At 42.4% G+C, this 24,820-nt stretch overlaps 2 protein-coding genes across 2 annotated transcripts in view; one reads left to right on the top strand and one right to left on the bottom strand.

Annotated features, from left to right (window-relative positions):
* Window positions 1–24,820, top strand: part of ADD2 (adducin 2) — a 103,974-nt gene that overhangs the window by 15,453 nt on the left and 63,701 nt on the right. The gene's annotated exons all lie outside the window — the stretch shown is intronic.
* Window positions 5,835–6,315, bottom strand: LOC101690314 (60S ribosomal protein L32-like). Its single transcript, XM_045079324.1, has 2 exons — window positions 6,297–6,315; window positions 5,835–6,238 (listed from the first exon to the last, which is right to left on the bottom strand). Exons 1-2 carry the CDS (start codon window positions 6,313–6,315, stop codon window positions 5,835–5,837), a joined length of 423 nt encoding a protein of 140 aa, XP_044935259.1.

Below are 24,820 nucleotides of genomic sequence, written 5' to 3'. Positions count from 1 at the left end.
TGCACGTTCTGATTCCATTGCTCAAAGGTGGTGCATTTCCAACAAGCTCCTTGGTGATGCTGAGTCTGCTGGCCTTGGGATCTTATTTTGAGTAGTGTTGATCAGTGAGGTTGCAGACTTGTATTCCCACCTGCCTCCTTGACACTTCTATGTGATGTCTAACAGATAACTCAGACCAAGCCTAACCTGGCCCTAGGGGAGTCTTGATTTCTTTCCTCAAACCTGCTTTTCTCTGTGTTAGATCATCCTCCCCATTGTTCATTACCAAAAGATCTTGGAATTGTCCATGGTTTCTCTCTTTTTGTCACTTTTCTAACCAATCTATCCAAATTCTATCGGCTTAGTCCTCTAAAACATATCCCAAATATTTCACTTGGCTCCATGAGAAAAGTAGTAGCTGACTTTTACTGAGCACTTTCTGCATATCAGGCTGTGTTAATGATTTGCTATAGACCAGATGTTTATTTCTCCCCAGAATTCATATATTGAAATCTAATCCCTAATTCTATGGTATTTGAAGGTGGGGGACTTTGGAGATGATTAGGTCGTGAGGCTCTGCAATAATGAGATTAATCACCTTATAAAAGAGACCTCAGAGAGTTCCTTTGTCTCTTCTACTATGTGAGGACAGTGAGAAAACAGCTGACTATGAACTAGAAAGCAGGCCCTCACCAGACACCAAATCTACTGGCACCTTGATCTTGGAATTCCCAGCCTCCAGAACTATGAGAAATCAATTTCTGTTCTTTATAATCTACCCAGTCTATAATATTCTGTTATGGCAGCTTGAGCTACGATAATATTGTATATTTGTTTTTATATATATAAAAAATCTGATGATCACAACCACCCTATAAGGAGGATGGTATTATTAATCTCATTATGTAGATGAGGAAAACTTATTTCTAGGTAACAGTATATAAATGAACAGTTTATGACTTAAAAAACCCTATTCATTCCTTTGGTTTGTTCGTCTCCTTTTTTGTACATATAGTAGTCAACAGGGCTATATACTTAGAGAATTAGGGAGGTACTATCTTAAGTTTCTGTGGCCTTGCTTAGTACAAATTACATTGCAAATATCCATAGGCAAATGTCCAAAGGGTGTGCATGCTACAGAATTTATAACCTCTTTAGCTTTCTCAAGCCATTTTTGGCAAGGGCTAAATGCACTTAAAACATTAAAAATATTTATGTCTGATAATTATAATATGATGCACCTTACAAAGACACTGTGTCTTGCAATGTCCTTGTGCAACGCAGGGATTCTTTTATTTTCACTCCTGCATTTCCCATAACCTATAGGATACACTGAGAACATAGCCTTTAAACTTTAAGATGGATTCCTTTGCTAAGCTTCATTTGCATTGATCGGTTTCAAGAGTGTGGTGCTCTGTGTTGGTTATCACACTTATAACCTACGATGGGAAGTGGCTGGGGTTCAGGAACAAACAACCTACATGATCTAGTAGAGGGGAAGAACTTCGTATGAAGAAAAATCTCAAGGATTCAAGGGTTGTTTAGAGAGAACAGGTTGAGCCACTAGTTTGTTATACTGTTCTTTTTAAAGGAAATCTTTAGTAAACTTGTTGGTAAAATAAAGACATAAAGATATCTCTTTTTAAAATAAGATTTATTGGGCGCCTGGGTGGCTCAGTGGGTTAAGCCGCTGCCTTCGGCTCAGGTCATGATCTCAGGGTCCTGGGATCGAGTCCCGCAGAGACTCGAGTCCCTGAGCAGAGAGCCCGCTTCCCTTCCTCTCTCTCTACCTGCCTCTCCATCTACTTGTGATTTCTCTCTGTCAAATAAATAAATAAAATCTTTAAAAAAAAATAAAATAAGATTTATTTATCTTATGCAGAGGAGAGGGAGTGGGGAGATGGGCAGAGGGAGAGAATCTTCAAGCAGACTCTCATAGAGCCCGACACACCAGGCTCTATCCCACCATCCCGAGATCATGACCTGAGTCGAAACCAAGAGTCAGATGCTTAACCAACTGAGCCACCCAGGAGCCCTATAAAGACATCAATGTGAGTAATTGGCCTGACTTTAATATGAGTTTCTCTTGTGGGGGAGGGAGACACACATTCACCATTATCCTAGTGATTTTTATTACACCTTTCTCTAAAGAACCACTCCTCTCTTTTAGAACTTCCATATGCCAAGGCAGATATTACACCAAACAACCAAATATAACAGTGCAGTCCTTTCTCCAGCTCAGTTCGTATATCCTTGGAAGTAAGATTCTTACCTATAAATGAACTCAGGAATGCTCTAAAGAAGCCCTCACTATTAGCAAGGGCATTCCATTTTTATGTTTCTGGGGAACATGTGGCAGATCTCCTATATATGAAATGCTCCCTGGAATTCCAGTATGTCAAAGTGGAAGGGGCTATGCAGACCTTGCAGACCTTCCAGTTCACCCCTGGAGTTCTAGAGAGTGGACAGACAAAGCCAAGAGAAAACAAGACACTGACCCAAGGTAAGGCCATAATTACTGGCAAATCCAGAGTTCCTGAAAAGCTGTTCTTCAGGACATTTCTCTTTAAATGTCAATTTCTCCCTTTTTTAATGTCAGAGTTTTCAAGATACTATTTGGTATCTTGACAGGAAGAATCTAAGTTCCTTGTAAGAATCTTAAGTATGGTAGAGGAGACAAATGGGGCTGAGCCAGGCCTCCATCCATGAAGACCCTTAATCCTCATCCTGGACATGGGGAAACTTTACAGTGATTTAAACTTTATTACAGTGTCACAAAGTATATCAGTTTCCTATGGCTGGCTTAACAAAATACTATAAACTGGATAGCTCACGCAGCAGATTTATTTGTACATAGTTCTGGAGGTTGGACTTCTGGAATCAAGGTGTCAGCAGGGCCATGCTCCCCCTGGAAGATCTAAGGGAGGAATCCTTCCTTGCCTGTTCCTGCCTTCTGGTGGTTACCAGCAATGCTGGGTATCCTTGGCTTACAGCCTCATCACTCCAGTCTCTGCCTCCATCATCACACAGGCTTCTCCTCTGTGCTTGTGTATCCTCTGTGTCTCTTTATACCTGAATCACCCCCTCCTTATAAGGATCTCTATCAGTGGATTCAGGGCCCATCCTAATCCACTATGACTTCTTAATTTTCTACAAACACCCTATTTCTAAATAAGGTCACATTCACAGGTTCCAGTTAAACATGAATTTTGGGGAGATGCCATTTAATCCAGTATGCAAAGCTGCAGTGATTTTATGTTTTAAATTTTACTAAGAATTTATGTTTGTATGCTCTAGAAAGGCATGGTTTTTTTGTTTTGTTTTGTTTTTCAGTCCAGAGAGAGAGACAGAGAGAGAGAGATGCACCTGAAACACTGTTTTCCAAAGTGTATCTGGTAGAACACAATTCTCAAGAAATGTAACATGGAATAAAAGTTTCAATGGTCAAGAAACTTCCGGAGACACTGTATCCTGCTCTCCTCTTGAAGCATCATGATGTACCTACGATAAAAAATGTTGAGAAAGGTCCTGTAACCAGGACCTGTGTATACCTTACCAATTCCAAAGTTTATAGGACAGGGAGCACTTTTGTCTGTGTCTCTATATTGATTAAGGGCTGCCTCCACCTCATGAAAAAGAGCCAACCACAGTAGCTTAGTCTAGTAGGGATTTATTTGTCTCATCTAGAACGTTTGGAGATCAGAGTCTGGGATTGACACTGGCTCATTATGGTACCAATAAATCGGACTCCTTCTGTCTCTCTGCTGTGCCATGCTCAGCAAGTGGGTTCTTTCTCTTGAATGTTTGCAAACCAGGTACTCCATTTCTAATCTCCCAACTACCTCCCAGTCAGGAGTAGGAAGTGGTGAGGGAGAAGCAGTAGCATTTCTATCAGGAAACCCGGCTTTCCCAGAAATTCCCAGCAGATTTTTTGCTTGCACATTATTATGAGGACTGTATTATATCGTGCTTCCAGCTTCAGGGAAGGCTGAGAAGTGCAGGGGCTTTTGTTGGATACAGTGTACTTTGGATGAATTTGAGTTTTTGTTAGGAAGGAGGAAGGGACGTGATATTGCCTAGGCAGCTGGTTGGGACAGCCACACACGTAATTTTCCATGGCATTAGTGACCAAGAGATCACTCTTGTTAAAGGTGTGTCCACAGTGTCCCTCACTAGAGAGTGTTTCCTATAGAGTGCTAAGTGTTTCCCACCAGCCTCCAAGTTTAATACTACCAAACATTCTAGTTCAGCTCAACTCAGGAAGTTTGAAGTGCCCATACTTATATGGCTCCACGCTACCCTAAGTGCCTTTTAAATTATTAATGGCTTGATGTGTGCTTGCACTCCTAAGCTAATTTCATTTTCTTTAATGTGCTCTAATGGAATTTGGAGCTTCCCTCTCTATGACCCCAAATCCCTTAAATATATAGCTGCCCTGTTTAATACATTCAGAATGTATTGTAGAAGCATCACCATTTTTTCTGCCCAACATTTAAAGCAGTGAAAAGGGAAACTTCCACCTTCTCTGAGACAAGGATGCTGTCTTGTGACTTAAGAGGCTTTGTCATTGCCAGGGTTTTCAATGATCACTGTTGCCAGCACTCATTCTAATCACTAGGGGCTCCACAGCGCATGCCTCCGTTCCCAGATAGGACCTGCAATTGGAAGCCTATTGCAGGAGGAGCCTGCAATAAAACTCTTTTTCATTCCCCCCTTTTACTTTGTGTGGTCAGGGAGAACACACAGGCCAGGAGAAAGAAGGCTAGCTAGTGTAGCATAACATAGCTTAGCCTGAATACAACAGGCTATAATGTCAAAGATACAGAAACATACAGCATATTCTAAAAAAGGTTTCCTTTTTAAAATTTTTTTAAAGATTTTATTTATTTATTTGACATACAGAGATCACAAGTAGGCAGAGAAGCAGGCAGATAGACAGGAGGAAGCAGGCTCCCTGCTGAACAGACCCCAGCACTCTGGGATCATGACCTGAGCCGAAAGCAGAGGCTTTAACTCACTGAGCCACCCAGGCACCCCAAAAGGTTTCCTTTTGATCTTGTTTGAATATGTGGTGTTTCTAATCTTACCTCTGGAGTTAGGTGAGGAGGAGGAAAGGACCCACAGGGTGAGGCAATCAGGTCATTAAACCTGAGAACAGCAATGTTCTTTGCAAGTGAGGGCCTTAGTGGCCTGGGGAAAACAATCATGGAGATGGGGCCGTTTTCCATTCTCTGCTATGTGTACAAGATCTTTCCTTCATTCTTGGTGCAGGTAACCAAACTGGAATGTCAAAACACCTGTTTTTCCTTTCAGCAAAAACACGTCAAGATTTCTTAAAAACCATTTAAGCTTTATGCCATCATACATTTCTAACAAAACACCGGTTATACTGACCTATCCAAAGGCAGCAGCTGAAAGGAACAAATGCCCTTGTACTCTTTTGGTAGTTGACATACTATTCAGAAAAAAAAAAAATAGAATTTGTAATCCCCCTGAGAGCAAAGGAAATGATTTATTTATCACAGAGTAATGTCTCAGAAAGGTCGCTCTGAAAATTGTAAGTGGTTCCCATAGACACTGTCCCTGGAGTAGAAAATGTGTATAGAAGGTATAAGGAGAAGGGTGATGTAGCAGACGCCAGGGTGAGTTTCTCTTGCCTGAGTGACTGGGTTGGGGTATGGTGGAGGAGCTCGTGCCCTGAGGCTCGGGATTGTATCTCAAGACTTGGCTTCCTTGTCTGAATCCACTGTTGGAGTCTTAGTTCTGGATTTCAGGGATCATTTGCTAAACCTTTTTTTTTTTTTTTGGTAGTTGTCTGGTTTTATTAACACAAATACGATGTGCACATAAGCTGTCTATTCATTTTCTTTCCTGCGCAGCCTGGCATTGGGATTGGCGACTTTGGGGGCCAGCGGGGCTGCTCTTTCTGCAGTAGTCTTATGGTTCTTGGTCAAGACATTGTCAGCAGACCCCGCATACTGAGATTTGTTGCACACCAGCAGTCCTTCAAGCTCCTTCATGCTGTGGGCTGGGGACTTCTGGAAGCCATTGGGCAGCCTGTGCTCTGTTTTCTTGTCGCTCCCATAACCAGGGTTGGGCATCAAGATCTGGCTCTTAAATCTTTTGTGCACCCTTTTGTCAGTGCCTCGGGGTTTCTGCCAGTTGAGCTTAATTTTTACATATGGGTCTGACTGGTGCCAGAGGAACATCTTGGTCCTCTTTTTGATAGTCTTGGGCTTTGGCAGAGGTCTGAGGGTGACTGTGATGCCAAGCAGGAGAGGGCTGCCACCTCTGCAAGCAGAGCCTATTTGCTAAACCTTTGCTGTCTCCCAGCATGTCGCCCAAAAGCTGTGAGATGAGTAAGGGCACGGGAAAGAAAGGATGCCCTGGCAAATCCATCTAAAAACATTTGGTTCAGATGCTAACCCAGTAACCACAGGCTGTACTCAGTGGTGGGAGGCCGAGACCCTCAAGGGACAGTTGCTATCCTTGAGGTGAGGATGATGAGACCTGGAACTCTGGGCTTGCAGGGAAATCTCAAGGCCAGGGAGTCCAGTGAGTACCGTAGGATGACACGGCTAGTAAACTACCAGAATAAGACCTTGACCCCAGGTATTTGGACCCTCAGGCCAGCACTTTCCCATCTCCCCGCAGTGTGCAAGGTGGAAGAATGGGATTGCCTGACTTAGAAACCTGATGGTCCTCACTTACTAGCTGTGTGACTGAGGACACATCTTTTCACCTCTGTTGCTGGGTTTACTCCTCTTGGTGGGACCTACTTCACTGCAGTCATTGTGAGGATCAAAGGAATGATTGCACGGGGTTAGTGCCTGGCCCCATGAACTGTTCCCTCATGTTAGCATCTGCCAGCTCTACTGTTAGAGCTTTTCACATTTGCATCTTCTTTAAGGCCCCAGAGTAATAAGAAAGCTGAGTTGTATGCAGGTGCTGAAATAGTAGAGAACAACCAGAGAGACTCCCCATGATAATAATCCCACTACCCGCTGACAAGTGCCGTAAGGACTCGGATGAGAGGCCTGTTAATTCTGCTCAAGAGATCAGAGGAAGCGCCGCAAAAGCGCGGACATTTGAGCTGGGCCTTACAAAGCAAGTTGGAATACTCCAGCTTGATTTGATTCCTTCTTGAAAGACTCCTTTTAAGCACAAAAACTTTATTTATTGGATGCTGTTCTATAAGTGATCATTGCAGTTGCTGGCTCATTATTATTTGTGTTCTGTCAAGGGGATATTTATTACTTACGACTTCTCCCCACCATTTGCATAATCTAAATTCACAATGAATTTAGATTATTAGTCCTTGTTTTGGCCATAATCTGCATGGAGGGATATTTATGCAATAGATACAGTTAATTTGTTTCTCTCACTATTGGCTACAGATGCTAGACTCAATTTATCTCCTCTCTGCAGGGTCCTTTGTTGTCCTTGAATGTCCATCTCACATATGTCCCTGAGTATGTGCAACTGATTAATCATAAAAATGATGACATTCTTTGGAATAATTGGACATTATATAAAAAGCATCTGCTGTGCTTTTCCAAGAGGGAGGGGCAGGCAATCTCCCAGTCGGCGGAGCAGCTGCTCTTCCTGGGGGGCAGTGTTCTGAGGCCATGGTCTGGCAGAGGATGGGGACTTGGCCCTCAGCACATGGTGCTTCCCTGCTTTGTGCTGGGATATTAGAAATGCCATGCTACGCTGAGGGCTGTGGCCTGTGCCTCAGGAGCAGACCAGCCCCTGTCATATCTAAAGGCCTCTTCCATACTCAGAAGAACTTCTCCCCACAGCTTGCATTTGCTGTCTCTGGTTCTGTACTTTGTGGCACTGTCTGGAAAAGAGGTATGGGAAGAAGAAGCAAAACAAAGCAAAGCAAAACCCAAACCTATAGCAAGGGTAAGGTGGGGCACTTTAATAGCTCCCCTCGAAAGCTTAGGTTCAGTTCCCTTAGCTGATCCGAAACTTAAGAGGACCAGAGGGCACAACCAGGTCACTACCAAGTCCTGTTTGATTTTTTTCATGCGTCTTCTGAACATTCCCAAATCCATGCACTTTTTCTCATCTCCCCTTTCCCTGAGTCCAAGCCTCATCATGGCCGTCACCCCACCTGGACAACTGCAGTGACCTCTGACTAGCTCCCCATTCCCACTTGTGCCCTGCCCCTGAGCTCTGTGGTTCACACTGTTCTTCTTGCTTCATTGTTTCTCTTACTCTTCTTCACAGTATCAGCTCCGAGGTAATTTCCCCTGGCAAGCTGTCTCAAGCCTGCTTTGCTGTAAGTATAGGTATTCCTGTCATGGTTGGGTCCCTCCTAAAAAGAAGTAATCACAGGTACACATACAATTGTTTCTGCATTACTGGCCAATGCCAATTTCTTATATCAAACTGTAATTTTCATATTTGCTAGGATGCTTCCTGGTTTTGCTTACCAGCGTACCTTCTATACAGCATGTGCCAAATCCTTTTTTCCCTCAACTGAATCACTGACAACATCTAACAACAGTGTTCATTTCTTTTCTCCGAGTGTTCAGTTTGGATGGAGTCAATTGAACAAGCCCCTCTGCCAATTTAAATCATTAGTGTTTAGGGGCGCCTGGGTGGCTCAGTGGTTTAAGCCTCTGCCTTTGATTCAGGTCATGATCTCAGGGTCCTGGGATCGAGCCCCGCATCGGGCTCTCTGCTCAGCAGGGAGCCTGCTTCCTCCTCTCTCTGCCTGCCTCTCTGCCTACTTGTGATCTCTGTCTGTCAAATAAATAAATTTTAAAAATCTTTAAAAAAAGTCATTAGTGTTTGGTAGATAATTCTTCTCAGTGGGCTTTTAATACTACAAATTGTCCAACAATGCTATTAAGTTTTTCTTTAGCTATTCTACCCAGATATTTACTCAGTTTAAAAATAGTCAAATACGGGACGCCTGGGTGGCTCAGTTGGTTAAGCAGCTGCCTTCGGCTCAGGTCATGATCCCAGCGTCCTGGGATCGAGTCCCACATCGGGCTCCTTGCTCAGCAGGGAGCCTGCTTCTCCCTCTGCCTCTGCCTGCCATTCTGTCTGCCTGTGCTCACTCTCTCCCCCTCTCTCTCTCTGATAAATAAATAAAATCTCTTTAAAAAATAAAAAAAAAATAAAAATAGTCAAATACGTGTTCTTTGGAATGTTCAGTTCAAGTGCTTTCATTTTTCAATACTGAATGATGTGTGAACAGATAATATTGTGACCCTAAATTGCCAAATTAGGTTCATTTGATTTATTAAAAATATCAACAGGATATGCAAACTAGGGTATTCTTGTTATGTTTTAGAGGTAGCTAGTAAGATTCTTGTCAGAGAAATAAACCCAGAATAATTTCTTGCATTTAAAATATATATATAGGGGCACCTGGGTGGCTCAGTGGGTTGGGCCGCTGCCTTCGGCTGGGGTCATGATCCCAGGGTCCTGGGATCGAGCCCGGCATCGAGCTCTCTGCTCAGCAGGGAGCCTGCTTCCTCCTCTCTCTCTGCCTGCCTCTCTGCCTGTTTGTGATCTCTCTGGCAAATAAATAAATAAAATCTTTAAAATAAATAAATAAATAAATAAAATAAAATAAAATATATATATATACCAGCACCTTGCCTTGAAATAAGCAATAAAAATTGTAATGAAAAGCTAATATTCTGGGATTTGGTCTCCAAAATATTACAAAGAATTCTCGATGAGAGTGTTTAAAGACAATGTCTTAATTTGCTTGTCACATTAAAACCTTGACTTGAAAGCCGTTGCCTCCTTCTTAATAGCTTGTGCACAAGGATAGCTTTAAATAAGCTACAACCATGCTTTTGGGATATCTCTCCCCCTGGGTTTTTAAAACCAAGTTTAATTAAGGGGTGCCTGGGTAGTGCAGTCAGTTATGCATCAAGCTCTTGGTTTTGGCTCAGGTTGTGACCTCAGGGTTGGGAGATCGAATCCCGTGTAAGCCTCTGCACTGAGCATTGCGGAGTCTGCTTGAAATTGTCTCTTCCCCTCTCTCTGTCCTTCCCACTCATATTCTCTCTTGAGCTCTCTCTCTCTCAAATAAATAATTAAATCTTAAAACCGGGTTTTATGGGCACTTGGGTGGCTCGGTGGGTTAAGCCGCTGCCTTCAGCTCAGGTCATGATCTCAGGGTCCTGGGATCAAGTCCCGCATCGGGCTCTCTGCTCAGCAGGGAGCCTACTTCCTCGTCTCTCTCCGCCTGCCTCTCTGTCTACTTGTGATCTTTGTCTGTCAAATAAATAAATTAAATCTTTAAAAAAGGGGGGTTTTATTTTTATCTTATTTTTTAAAATTTAAATTCAATTAATTAACATAGAGCATATTATTAGTTTCAGGGGTAGAGTTCAGTGACTCATCAGTTGTATGTAATACCCAGGGCTCACTGTATCACATGTCCTCCTTAATGCGCATCACCCAGTTATCCCATCCCCTCATTCCTGTCCCCTTCAGCAGCCCTCAGTTTGTTTCCTGTGGTTAAGAGTCTCTAACGGTTTGTTTCCCTCTCTGATTATGTCTTGTTTTATTTTTCCCTCTCTTCTTCAGTCCTCCTTTGTTTTGTTTCTTAAATTCCACACATGAGTGAAATCATGGGGTAGTTGTCTTTCTCTGATTGACTTATTTCACTTAGCATAATGCTCTCTAGTTCCATCCATGTCAATGCAAATGACAAGAGTTCAGAAACCAGGTTTATTTAAAAATAAACCTGACAAACCTTTCCAAATTTAACAAATGTATTTGAGATTTTATAAAATATTTTCTTCTCTTCTTGTATTAAGGTTAAGTGTGTCAAAGCATGTATTCTTCCTTAAATTACCTGAGTGATTGTAATATCCAAAAAGCAGCAGAAAGAGAACCACAAGTTCCGACATTTTTCTGTCAAAGAAACTGAACATTTCCTGTAGAGCAGAAGTTCCATATGCTCACATTTATCTCATAGTATTCCAACTCCCAGAAAAAACAGTAAAAAATATGACCAGATTTTATTTTGTATGTATTCTTTTGAGTCAGACGTTACAATGTAATATTACATGCACATTACTGTGTGGGACCATCCGTAGAAAACCATGCTCTATTACCATTGAGATGCTCAAGGATAATTTTGACTTTAACCAATTTTGTCCCTTTTAATGCACTTTGGAACCTAATTCATCACAGATGTGACTTTGTGGTGATAATTTTGACCCACTTAAATCATTAAATGCATAGTCTTGGATTCTTGGGGAGACTGTGCTGACAGCAGTGTTATATTTTTAAAGTAGGCTTTTCACTTAACACATATGTAACAAGGTCCATAGCATAAGATTTAATAAGCTTTTTTTTTTTAAGATTTTATTTATTTATTTGAGAGAGAGTGAGAGAGAGCATGAGTGAGGAGAAGGTCAGAGAGTGAAGCAGACTCCCCATGGAGCTGGGAGCCTGATGCGGGACTCGATCCCAGGACTCCAGGATCATGACCTGAGCCAAAGGCAGTCGTCCAACCAACTGAGCCACCCAGGCGTCCCAAGATTTAATAAGCTTTTACAAGAGAGCCTGGGGTTTTCCCTCATGGACAATGTTAAACATGCATGGTCAAACTTAAATATTACATAACTTAAAAACACATTAAGATGTTTGTTTTATAGTAAGTGTAGCCAAGAACTTCATTTTTAGGCTCACTAGATATATGTTGTATGGCAGAGACCCTAAGGTTATTTTATCAGAGTTTGCTACAAAGCACAGCAAGAACTTGAATGGATCTTGTTGTCCTGAAAGGTGAGCTCCAAAGACAGATATTAGCTACTGCATTTTCTTATCTTTGAGTTTTTATGGTCTTCCTCCTATTTCATTCACTGCTGTTCTGTAGCCAAAAAGAGTTAAAGGGTCAGTAGGTACTAGTTGAGTCTGTCTTGATGTTTCACCTTGAACTTGATCACTTTGGAAATGGCACCATCGTATTTTCTTTTAAGATTCTCTCTCTAGGAAGCCTGGGTGCCTCAGTCGGTTAAGTATCTGCCTTCGGCTCAGGTCATGATCCCAAGGTCTTGGGATCAGGCCCCACATCAGGCTCTCTGCTCAGTGGGAGGGATGCTTCTCCCTTTCCCGCTCCCCTTGCTTGTGAGCTCTCTCTCTCTGTTGGTCAAATAAATAAATTAAATCTTTAAAAAATAAAATAAAATTCTCTCTTCAACCAGCAATCCATTTCTCCTTTTAACAGTTTAACTATTTCACTTTCCCTAAATGAAACAGTGTGTATAAATTAAAGATAGATAGGAACACCCAGAACTTAGTTTTGCCCTATCAGGAGCTGCCTCCAAGCACAAGTGGGGTTGAGCTGCTCATGGTGTCTTATTGGGCCCAGGGCACATATTGTGTGGTGATGTACTTGATGGTACATTTTTATATGCGCAGACACGAAAAGGCTTTGCTCACTCAAAAAAAAAAAAAAAAAAATCACCAGCTCAGAAACGGAACTTTCCTGTCTTAGGATATGTTTAAGGCAGTTCTCCAATCTGCAGAAGGAAAACAAGTTATGGAAAAGAAGAATTAGCATAAAGTATTGGTACTCCCAGACATATTAGGGATATTAAAGGTATGGCATATTATAGTATTTCAAATAGAACAGATGGAATCAAATGCTTATAGAATGCCTATGCCTTTCTTTAGAAATTGAACATTCTCAGGATAGCTTGAAAATTTATAATACAGACCAGCATCCTCATTTTATTGCTGATTGGAGAGATGTCAAAATGGGATAATTGATTTGCCTACAAGTCCACAGCTGGGTTCGCAAGTGGTGAAGGAGCTGAGATTATGATCCTGGCATCCTGACTCTAGGGTGACCAGACTGGTCTGAAGTGAGAGAAGGGGAAGAGAAAAGGAAAAGAGAGAGAGAAAGCTAGTAAATGCCAAAGAGGGCAATAAGGGGTGGTTGCCTAGTCAGAGCTGCAAATAATAGGTTTTTGTAATGGAGGTTTTTTTTTTTTTAGAACATTTTTAGGTTCACAACTAAACTGAGCTGAAGGTACAGAGGTTTTCTGCATACTCCCTGACCCCGCATGTGTTTAGCCTCCCCCATTATCAGCATTTCCTACGAGATTGGAACCGACAGGGACACATTATCCCCCAAAGTCCATAGTCTACATTAGGGCTCACCCTTACCAGTCAGGTTTTAAGAAAGGGCTCAAGCTGGAGGAGGGGCTTGACCTCACCCTGAAAGGAGAGGGAAGGCCTTGATCCTTACCATCTACAGAAGTTTAACACTGATCTCTTGTACCGCATCTTGGGGGCAAGTTGTTCCCCTGAAGGACTGTGGCTCCCTCCCCCCTCTCCAATAACTAGTGGTACTTTGTGAACCAGTATGAAGCTGAGGCAACCGTCTGGATCCGGGGAAGTATGGATTTCAATGATGCACCATGACCCAGTCATAAAGACGTTATCTGTTCCTTTCCTCCCAACAAAAGAACAGAATTGGGTTGTTCTCTGTGTTGAGAACTGTGCTTCTTATGGGCTCATTATGCATAGAGCTTGTTGAAAATATGGCTCTTCCTGGAAGTTGCCAAATTAAATGCTAACACTGAGCACAAACAGGCAGCCATTTTCCAAAACAAGTTCATTGCTGAGTAATATCACATATTCCTCCCTTTTCTCAGTATCTCCCCTAGCCCCATTGGCTGGGCTGGCTTTGCACCTGTCCTCATAGATTTTTTCTTTCCTCTCTGTAAACTGATATGTTCCCAATCGCATTCCCAATTTTGTGTATTAGCTATTTCTTTATTGAGTTGCTAAGAATATGTCTTATTTATTTATAACCAGGTCTTGGATTAGTTAATTGTTTCATTAACTTTTATTATCCTAATTTGCTTCTTCTTTCCTTAAACTTACTCTTTCTAACTTTTTTTAAAAAGATTTTATTTATTTGAGAAAGAGAAAGTGAGAGAGAGAGAGAATGAGTGCATGAGCAGAGGGAGGGGACAGAGGTCAGAAACAGACTCCTTGCTGAGCAGGGAGCCTAATACTAGGCTCGATCCCAGAACCCTGGGGTCATGACCTGAGTCAAAGACACCAGACAATTAACTGACTGAGCCACCCAGGAGCCCCAGTCTCTCTAACTTTTAAAATTGAATGCTTAGATATTTTATTTTCATTCTTGTTAATAAAAATATTAAAGGCTATAAGTTTCTTTCTAAATGCGGCTCTGGCTTCAGTCACCAGCTATTGATATATAGTGTTCTTTTTGTCATTTTCTTTTAATATGCAATTGCAGGTTGATTTCCTTTGTGAACAAATAAATGTTGTTTAGGGGAGAGTTTTAAGATCTTTAAGTGAATTTGTTTGTGGTTAAAAATGTATTACTGGGTACCTGGATGGCTTAGTGGTTTAAAGCCTCTGCCTTTGGCTCAGGTCATGATCCCAGAGTCCTGGGATCAAGCCCCACATTGGGCTCTCTGCTCCACAGGGAGCCTGTTTCCTCCTCTCTCTCTGCCTGCCTCTCCACCTACTTGTAATCTTTTCTGTCAAATAAATAAATAAAATCTTTAAAAAAGGTATTACCTAATTTTAATGTTTTGTGGTCAGAGAATATGTCTTTCTCAATTCTTAGGATTTCTTGGAGATGGTTTTGTATCCCGATTCATAATAAATTTTTTTAAAGATTTTATTTATTTATTTGACAGATAGAGATCACAAGTGTTGTAGGCAGAGAGGCAGGCAGAGAGAGAGGAAGGGAAGCAGGCACCCTGCTGAGTAGAGAGCCCAATGTGGGGCTTGATCCTAGGACCCTGGGATCATGACCTGAGCCGAAGGCAGCGGCTTTAAACCACTGAACCACCCAGGCGCCCCCATAATAAATTTTTATAAATGTTCCATCAATGTGTAATCCAAATGTCTCCAAGATCTCCAGCCCATTTTTTACATATAATTTACCTTTCTTTTAATATGTAATCAAAATGGCTCAAACCTCTATTCCACAAACTGTGGGAAGGTCCATGCTTTTCACAGATTCTGCAAGACATTTTGGGTGGAAGAACTTGCATTTCTTGGTCCACCTCATAGTCTATATTATTTGTGGTTCTGACCATGACCTTAGTCAGACTGTTTGTTATGACAGACCTGTTATGCTGTGGTATCAAGCCCTTCTGTGACCTCAGTGGCTGAACACAACAGAGATTTACTTTCTTGTTCTTGCTGCATGTCTACCTGGGATCATTGATCCCAAGAAGACATCGGCAGTGGTGAGCTGGAAGCGGGTGGGAAATTATCCTCTTCTATCTCTGGAAGTAGAGAGGAAACAGATACTGGTGAACAGGAGTGTCTGTCATACTTGACAGCTTGCCTCCCAGAAGAGCTGCCCTCTTTGTTAATACATTTGCCCCCATTAAACATTGTCCTTTCTCTGTTCTTCTCCCAGAGCACCACTAACACAAGGCTCTTCTGCAGATCAGACTTCTAACCAAAGGATTAGGCACACAGAAGTTTTTTATTTATAGTATAGGGCTGGAAACAACTTTTAAATTCAATTCAGCATCAGTGATTTTTAAAATTTATTGGCCATTCTCCATCAGAGGGGGTTTGTCATTGTCTGTTTCTTTCTGTAGGCCCCTGTTCTTTGCCATGTTCTTGTCCCAGTGCACCTGTTTTTGCATTTCCCATCTTTCCCCATATGGTACTGGTGCACCACTTTGATTTTTTTTTTTAAGACTTTATTCATTTAGTAGAGAGAGAGAGAAAGAGAGCATGCACAAGCAGGGGGAAGGGGCAGAGGGAGAAGCAGACTCCCTGCTGAGCTGGGAGCCCAACGTGGGGCTCAATCCCAGGACCCCCGTATCAGGACCTGAGCCGAAGGCAGACACTTAACCAACGGAGTCAGCAGGTGCCCCCCACCTTCTGATATATTTGTTACTCTTTCTACAAGACAATTTATCCCTTTGTTTTCCCATTTTCTTCCACAGCAAGGCTGATAAGTAAAAGGAAGTTGTTTCCTTTACCCTCATTTCTGACATGAAATGTGTAGTTTTTTTGTTTTGTTTTGTTTTGTTTTTTGTTTTTTTTTAAATACTGACCAATTCCTTAATACAGAATAATTCAGTTCAATTCTGACAATACCTACCTGGAGTTAGCAACAGATACAACAGGTTAAGTGCTCAGTCCCACAAGACTACAGCCATTTCAGATGCTAATTGCAAGCCTAGGCCTCTGCACACTTCTTACTGATTGGCTATAAATCAGAAGATCCCCTACCCCTCTTCGGGTTTAATTATTTGCTAGAACAGCTCACAGAATTTAGGGAATTTCTTATATCCACTGGTTTATTATATAATGAAAGATATGATACAGGATACAGATGGTCAGATGAAGAGGTACGTAGAGTGAGGTCTGGAAGGGTCTCAAGCACAGGAGCTTCTGTCCTTGTGGAGTTGGGAGAGGCTACCCTCCTAGCATGGGGATTCATTCACCAACATTGAAGCTCTTCAAATCCTGTATTTTAGGGATTTTTATGTAGCTTGATCACATAGGCATGATCAATTATTAGCTCAGTTTCCAGCTCCTCTCCCTGTGCTGGAAGATGGGAGATAGGACTGAAAGTTCTAGGCTTCTGATCATACCTTGGTCTTTCTGGTGACTAACCCCCATCCTGAAGCCCACCAAGAGTCACTTCATTAGAACAAAGGATGCTCCTATAATCCAGAAAATTCCAAGGGATTTAAGAACTCTGTGTAAGGGGCACCTGGGTAGCTCAGTGGGTTAAGCCTCTGCCTTCGGCTCAGGTAATGATCTCAGGGTCCTGGGATCGAGTCCCACATCAGGCTCTCTGCTCAGCAGGGAGACTGCTTCCTCCTCTCCCTCTCTCTCTCTCTCTCTGCCTATTTGTGATCGCTCTCTGTCAAATAAATAAATAAAATCTTTAAAAAAAAAACAAAACAAAACTCCGTGTAAGATGTGCCTATCATCCCTATCACTCAGAAAATTCCAAGGGTTTTAGGAGCTGTGTGTCAGAAACCTGGGTCAAAGACCAAATATTAGAACAGAAGATGCTCCTAGCACCCCTAATTCTCCAGAGATTAAGAGTTCTGTGTCAGGAACTGGGGGTAACATATTTCTTACTTCACCACAAGGGAGGAAGGAATTTAATTTTTTTTTAAAGATTTTATTTATTTGTTAGAGAGGGGCGAGAGCACAAGCAGGGTAAGCTGCAGAGGGAAAGGTAGAAGACGACTCCCCACTGAGCAGGGAGCCTGATGATGAGGGGCTGGATCCCAGGACCCCGGAATCATGACATGAGCTGAAGGCAGATGCTTAAATGACTGAGCCAACCAGGCAGCCCTCACTTTTTGTTTTTTTAAGAGGCCCATCAAAAAAGTTCCCAGACCCAAAACACACACAAAACCCCCCGAAAGAAACCATAAAACCCCCACTATCTCACTCAGGCTTACTGATGCTTCTCCTAGAAGGAAGAAATGTTTTGCTGGACTGTTTTCTTTAACAGTCATTTTGCCCTGCACTTGATGCTTACAGTGAAATTGCTTTTACAGTATTAATGTTCAGTATACATCTTGTCACCCAAACCTATTGACTCCTGAGTTTGTATTGTGAGAATGTGAATATCGAGAGATACATTTAAGTCTAATCAACTTATTCAGGCTTTTGTACCCTCCGCCCCACTTTTCTAACCTCTTTAATTTGTTATGAACTGAGAAGTATATTAGTGTCATCCATTATCATTTGGATCCTGTTGTTTTCTCACCAATTCTCAGCTGTTGATATATACAGGTATATGTATATATAACATGTATATATGTATGTATAACTAATATGTATGTATATACATATGTATCAAAATACATACATATAGTCCATACTATGTTATTTGATGCATAACATCAATCATTCAATATGATATTTTCATTGTGGAAACTACTCTCTTCATATATAAAATGATCTTTGCTTTATCTTGAATTTTGTTATCTTTGATAAAAATGTTGTAATCCATTGTTTGTAACATTTATTTTTTTCCTGGATGGCTAATGATTATTAATCATGTTGAATGACATACATATATCTTTTTATAAGTAGCCTAGAGGTAGATTTTGTCTGACTCCCACACATATCCTATTACAGTCTCTTCTTATCTGTGTCTTCAAATCTCTAGTTTTAACTTAATATTGGAATCTGTGTCTGTCTCCAGCCATGTTGCTTGCCTAACACTGCAGTCCTGATACAGATGTAGCATAAGATGTGCTCATGGTGATGATATGTGTGAAATGGCCCTGACACTCAAGGGAAAGCTCCATATCAGAGTGGGAAGGTTGCTAAAGTTTCTGGAGAGTACAGAGCCAGTAGGCAGGCAGTGGGGGAAGAATAAGGTGTCACCTTCTATCTGATGAGCTTTCTCTCCTCCAAATGACAAAGACAGATGCCTGTGTCAGTCACTCTTTGTGCCTCTCCTTTCAATAACATAGGTCTTGTGATGAGTAAATATTCCTCTGTTGTTCTGGCTCAAGTCAAATTATCAGTCTTTGTTTCTGGAGTATTTATGAATTATGATCTGATTTAGTGTGTGAGTCAACATGGGGTTTTAGTGAAAAGTTGGGGGAGACTGAGTAATGGAGAACTAGGTAGACACCATCCTCAATTGGAATTTCTCATAGTATTTGTAATTATTTAAAACATTTCTGGTCATCTATCACCAGATTTTTGTTTTCATTTATAAATAGGTCTCTCAAGTAGTATTTGATTTTCTTTTTAAATAAACAAGCTATGGAAACAATTGCATGCCTCTTGGTACACTGGAGTTTGGAATCAGATGAACCCAGGGCTAGTGTTCATTCAGCTCAACCACTTATTAGCTGAATGATTCTGAGAAACTTAAATTGCTCTGGGTCTCAGTTTCCTTTTTTGTAAAATGGGGATAACAATTTCCACTCTAAAGAATGGTAGTGAAGATTGGAGGTTATCTATGGTATGTTTGCTAGAACTTGTTCTCTTTTGGCCTCACATGGATGTGAGAAGCTGAATTGCAGAAGAATTCTTAGGGAGATGGAAACAGAGCATAGCTCGGATGAATTAAATGTTTCAAAATAATATCAAGCCGGAAGTATCCTTTTTATAATAGGGATGGTCTTTCTCTCCTGAATTGTGCCGTTATTAGAAACTAGGTGGACTAAATGATTCTGCCTTCCTCCTGATATTATTTAAGTATTTTTTTACATGTTTTATTTATTTATTTGAGAGAGAAAGAGAGCACAAGCAGGGGGAGGGGCAGAGGGAGAAGCAGACTCCTGCTGAGCATGGAACCTGGTCAGCAGGACCAGGCTGGGGCTTTGGTCCTAGGACACTGGGATCATGACCTGAGCCAAAGGCAGACATTTAGTGGACTGAGCCACACAGATGCCAGGTACTTATTTAAGTATTTCATTAAAAAAAACAATTTTTTTTTAAGCAAGAGTGGGGAGAAATAAGTATTTACAGGTCTAAAGTAAAGAGTCTTACTACGACTTTCTGAACAAGGCAGCTTGTAAGGCATTTGAAGAGTTCTAGACGTTATATAATCTAAATAACTTATCTCTGTATGTAGCACTCTGTCTTGTCTTATTTGTTTAGAAGTTTCAGCTGAGTGTTCTGACTGACCTCAGGGAACTGTTATGCATTATCAGGAAGCCTAGTGGGGGCATTTTGCAAAAATACTTGAAAATTGTAGGTCAGCACGATCAAGGAGCTGTCAGAAGTTTTCTGTCTAATCAGCGGGAGCAGAACCAGCTTCAATCTCACCATTAATGCGAGGAGTCTGGTAGAGAAACCTCAGCGAGTGAGAGCTGCTTCTGTGAACAAGCGGTTAACTGACACTCTATTTCTGCATAAACCAGTGTTAACTTGTGCAAGGATGTTTCCGTGCAGCTTGATGATTAGTGCTCTGAGCTCTTGCCCAGCTGGCCCACTGTTTAATCCAGTATCCCACTGCTGCTCTGTGACCCTCCTAATGCCTTCATGCCAGTCTGGGGCTCCTTCCTCTGGACACAGGCTTTCTTTAGGGGATGGCAGCTGAAGACATTGCCATCTATCTGATTGTTCTCAGTGTCTCTGCTTCCTTGACAGTTGAAGAAGACTCTGCTCTGTACACATAGCTTCTTCCCTTGCCCTGTTGGACCCTACTGAGGGGGAAAGCCATGACTGACTGCCTAATTAAGCCTGTTCTCCTAGCTTCTGGAGTGGAAGGTGGGGGAAGAGAGCCAGGGCTTGGAAAGAGAGGTGGGCAGGGTAGAAGAAAGGAAAGACAAACTGAATGATGTTTAATTTGCATGATAAAGTTGACGCTGTCCGGGGGCGCCTGGGTGGCTCAGTGGTTAAAGCCTCTGCCTTCGGCTCAGGTCATGATCCCAGAGTCCTGGGATCGAGCCTCGCATCGGGCTCTCTGCTCCGCAGGGAGCCTGCTTCCTCCTCTCTCTCTGCCTGCCTCTCTGCCTACTTGTGGTCTGTCTGTCAAATAAATAAAAATCTTTAAAAAATAAAAAATAAAAACTTTAAAAGTTGACGCTGTCCGGGAAAGAGTGAGGGGAAAGGAGGGGGGCCTGAGGTAGGACTAAGGCAGAGCTGGCTGGGGCAGAAGAGTTTTGGGCAGTGAAGAGATTGAGACTTGGGAGTAAAGGTCTGTGGTAACTGTGTATGTGAGTGTAGTGAATCGGAGAGGAAAAGGGAGATGAAAAAGTACAGCTGGAGTCAGTGCTGTGAATGTGTAAGACTGATGAGTCACAGTCTTGTACCTCTGAGACAAATAATACATTACATGTTAATTTAAAAAATTAATAAAAATTTTAAAAAGATTAAAAGTGCTGCTGGAGAGACTCTCTATTCTTCTTGGTGCTTGAGAAATCTAAGCAAAGGATTCAAGATATTTTAGAATTTTGTGTTGTGTGAATTGTGTCCTCAGGACTGTGCCATCCTTCCAGGACTGACATGGGTGTGCAGTGACACTATCAGATTAAACTCCAGTCCTACTGGACAAGGACTTAGTTCCTCTTTCAGTTAATCATTATGTCTGTCTGCCCCCAGCCCTGTGTACACTCTTAGGGTTTAACTCAGAGAGCGCGTTTAATTCCCCATTTCTCTGTTCAGGTGTCTCACTGTAGCTTCCCTGTGTGGACAGGGACCAACACCATCACCATCGGTGGTCTTACCGGTTATAGTAAGGCAGTTGCAGTAACTGGGAGAGTCAGATAAAGCACTGTGGGAAGTGAAAACCTAACTGATACTCTTGGAACTCGAGAGTTGAAAACCTTAAATTTCTTTCTCATAATCACTTCAAAATTGTGAGCACTTTCTGTAGGTGATTTCACAGTGTCTAGAATAAGCATTCATTCATCATGAAAGCTCTGCAGACCCACATCAGGCCTCATATGTGCAAGTGGTTCTTCCAGGGCTGTGAGGGTAGAGAGATGGGTCAGAAAAGGGTCTGTAGGACTCCTGGTTTAAAAGGACAGTTGAGGGGTGCCTGGGTGGCTCAGTGGGTTAAGCCTCTGCCTTTGGTTCAGGTCATGATCTCAGGGTCCTTGGGATCGATCACGGAGCCTGCTTCTTGCCCCCTCCACCGCCACCTGCCTCTCTGCCTGCTTGTGATATCTCTCTCTCTGTCAAATAAATAAAATAAAATCTTAAAAAAGAAAAAAAAAAAAGGACAGATGAAGCATGTATCCAGATGGGTATGATGCAAGGTAAAGTGTGCTCACTTCTGAAAAGGGAGCTGACAGTGTTGGCTCAGGGAATTCAGAGGATCAAGTGCATGGGTTGTTTTCCAGGCAAGATTGTCCTTAATGTGTACCCCTTTAGGGCCCCTTTAATTTATTCCCCATGCTTGGGGAATCCCTGAAGGTACCAGTCATCATATTCCCTCTCTTGCCAGCAGGCAGTTCACTCTGTCTTTCTCTGTTTCCGTTCTATCTCAGACTTCCACTTCCCTGGTGGTAATAATATTGGGGTTCTCCTCTCTCCTTATCCCCAGATCCCTGTCCTGTCCCCGACTCTCCAGTGCCCCCTCCCAAACAAGGGAACATTTACCCAGATCCTTCTCCTGCAAAAAACTTCCCTGGGCCCTATTTGCTGCCTTGGGTAGAAAATCAGGTTGGAACAATTGGTCGATCCCAGTGGGCTGACTCTTGTTTGGAGAAATGTGGGGTTGGATGTTTTGAAGGAATAAGTGCTGGGTGGCATTGGGTGGTCAATCCTCTTTCCCTATGCCATTTCCGGTAACATGGGTCAATCGCTTGTCCCTTGTCAATTGTCCTGTCCTTTTCGGTGTGGATGAACTCATTCCCCCACCCCCCCCATGGATTTGTTCGTGTGGGCTGGGCTGGTGTGGGCTGTGGAAGGAGCCCCTGCTCCACTAGCCAGGGCTAGTGATTTTGTGACATGGTCTTTAGTGTCCCCAGTGGGGAAGAGATGGCAGGCCCTGTCGAGAAGTGAGCAGAAGGCACGGCTGAGGCCAGGCCCAGGCTTTCTAATTCTAGAGCTAAGAACAGACTGGTTTCCTTGACAACAGAGGCAAAGTCTGCTCATCTGCTCCTGGGGGTGGGCTTTGTGTGTCTGTGGAAAGCACTGGGACTTGGGAACAAGAAAGGAGATCCTTTCTTTATCAGTGCAGCAACCCATTTCTGAAAACTCGCCAACTCTCACTGTATTTTAAAAATATTATACATTTCCCAGGTGGCACAATGACATCAGTTATGTAATCTACACATTGGCAATCCAAACATAGAATCTCCCCTTCCTTTCCACTGCATTGCTTCTGATTCTTGACATATTTTATCAGACCGGCAACACCTTTTTGATAACGTGTTTTAAGATGTCAGTCAAATATGTATCTAGCACTCTTGATGGCTACATGAAAAGCATTTTTCCCTTCTTCAGCTAGAAGAGATTTGTGTGGCCAGGCAGCTGGGAGGTAATGAAAATCAGCACTTGACAAACTGATATTGGCTCAAACATACACTTGTCATATGGCATCTTCAGAAAAAGCTTTGGGATCCAAACGCTTTCTTGATACAAACCAGAAGATTCAGGCGAAAAGCTGATCCCTTTGAATATTTACCCAGCCATCAACAAGGATGAAATCCTACCACTTACATCAACATGGATGGAACTGGGGAGTATTATGCTGAGTGAAATAAGTCAATCAAAGAAAGATGATTATCATGTGATTTCACTTATATGTGGGATATGAGAAACAACAAAGAGATTCATAGGGGAAGGGAAGGAACACTGAATGGGAAGAACAAACCACAAGAGGCTTAACTATGGGAAACCAACTGAGGGTTGCTGGAGGGGAGGTGGGTGGGGGGTTGGAGTAACTGGGTGACTGGCATGAAGGACGGTACCAAGCACTGATGTGATGAACACTGGATGTTATATGCAACTGACGACTGACTGAACGCTACATCTGAAACTAATGATATACTGGATGTTGGCTAATTGAATTTAAATTTTAAAAAAAAATTACCCATTTGCTTTGCCCACCAGGCCTGATTTCAAGGCAGCATATCTTGGTAGCGGTTTGGTGTTGAATTCATGCACTACCCTTCCCTTCCTATGCATTATTAAAGCCTCCTTAAAAAGCAGCCTGCAGATCACAGGGGAGAAGACATGCCAGCAGTGACTTCACGTCTCCTGCAAGAAGCAACATCTGCTGCCAGAAAACTCAGGAAAAAGATCTGCAAAATTGCAGCCTGTGGTAGATTTGATAAAGATGGCTCTTGGACCCTGAGCTTATAAAAAGCAGCGAATTTGTCCAAATCTGTCTTACTTTTTGTGTGTCTGTGTCAGTGCACAGCATTCTTGAATGCTAGGTAATTTAGATGAGAAATTGTGAGGAGTACTTATGTGCCAGGAGTGACTGATGAGATGGGAATTAATTAGCAGAGGGAGGCCGATTCTGACAGATGCACGAACAGACAGGTAGGGGCCAGAACCATCTTTTCCATGAGATGTTTTGGTGACTCTCCTCTTGTGAAGTCCAAAGCACTAAGACTCAATCTTAGCTCTTCCATGCCCCCCTCCCAGTAACCAAGGGAGGAGCTGTGGCATTCAAAGCCCTGTATAAGTTCCTTTGTTCCTTTCATCTCCTCCAGGCAAAGGCTCCCCTGGCAGGAGAATTCCTAGGCTGAGTTCTTTGTTTAGAGGCAACCTCCTGGGACCTTGCTACTCTGTGGATGCCACCAGATTCTCTTCCCCACCCACATTTCCTACATCTTTGAGGGCCAGCTGAGGATGACCAGGGAAAGGGAAAGCCCACCTCAGCCCTTCCCTTACATGGACCAAGCAGAAACACCACTGGAGTCAGTCAAATCACAGACTCTCAGTAAAAGAGCATCTCTGTACTGGAAGGAACTTCAGAGGCTGTCTTATCCCACATTTTATTTTACAGATGCCCGGAAGCCCAGAGATGTTGAGGGACTTGCTTTGGTCACACAGCAAGTTAGTTAGAGAGTTAGGACCAGACCTCTGGCTCTTGAGACTGTCCAGGGCTCTTTCCCAGGACACAACTCCTAGAGTGCTCACTTAGGGCTGTGGTTTCTCAGTATGGTGTATAGATCAAGTGTGTATCCAGGGCTCAGGAAACCTTTGTTTTATACATATGTTGGCCTCTGCTGGTCCTGACATACATTGCATTCAAATGTTTCTCTGTCAGATAGAATTTGAAGACTTACTGTGAATCTAGAATTGTGCAAGGAGGTTCCATGTGAAGCTGGATTTTTGATGTGTTTTGGTAGGAGTGTCACTGGCTAACCCCAGTGCTGGTTTTGATTTGTTGACCAATGATTTTGCAAATTATAAAGATCTGTAAGTCTCATACTGTATA

The sequence above is a fragment of the Mustela putorius genome, unplaced genomic scaffold (assembly GCF_011764305.1).
Source record: "Mustela putorius furo isolate JIRA1106 unplaced genomic scaffold, ASM1176430v1.1 tig00000281_pilon_pilon_pilon, whole genome shotgun sequence".
Taxonomy (NCBI): domain Eukaryota; kingdom Metazoa; phylum Chordata; class Mammalia; order Carnivora; family Mustelidae; genus Mustela; species Mustela putorius.
This window is presented reverse-complemented; position numbering and strand designations above follow the sequence as displayed.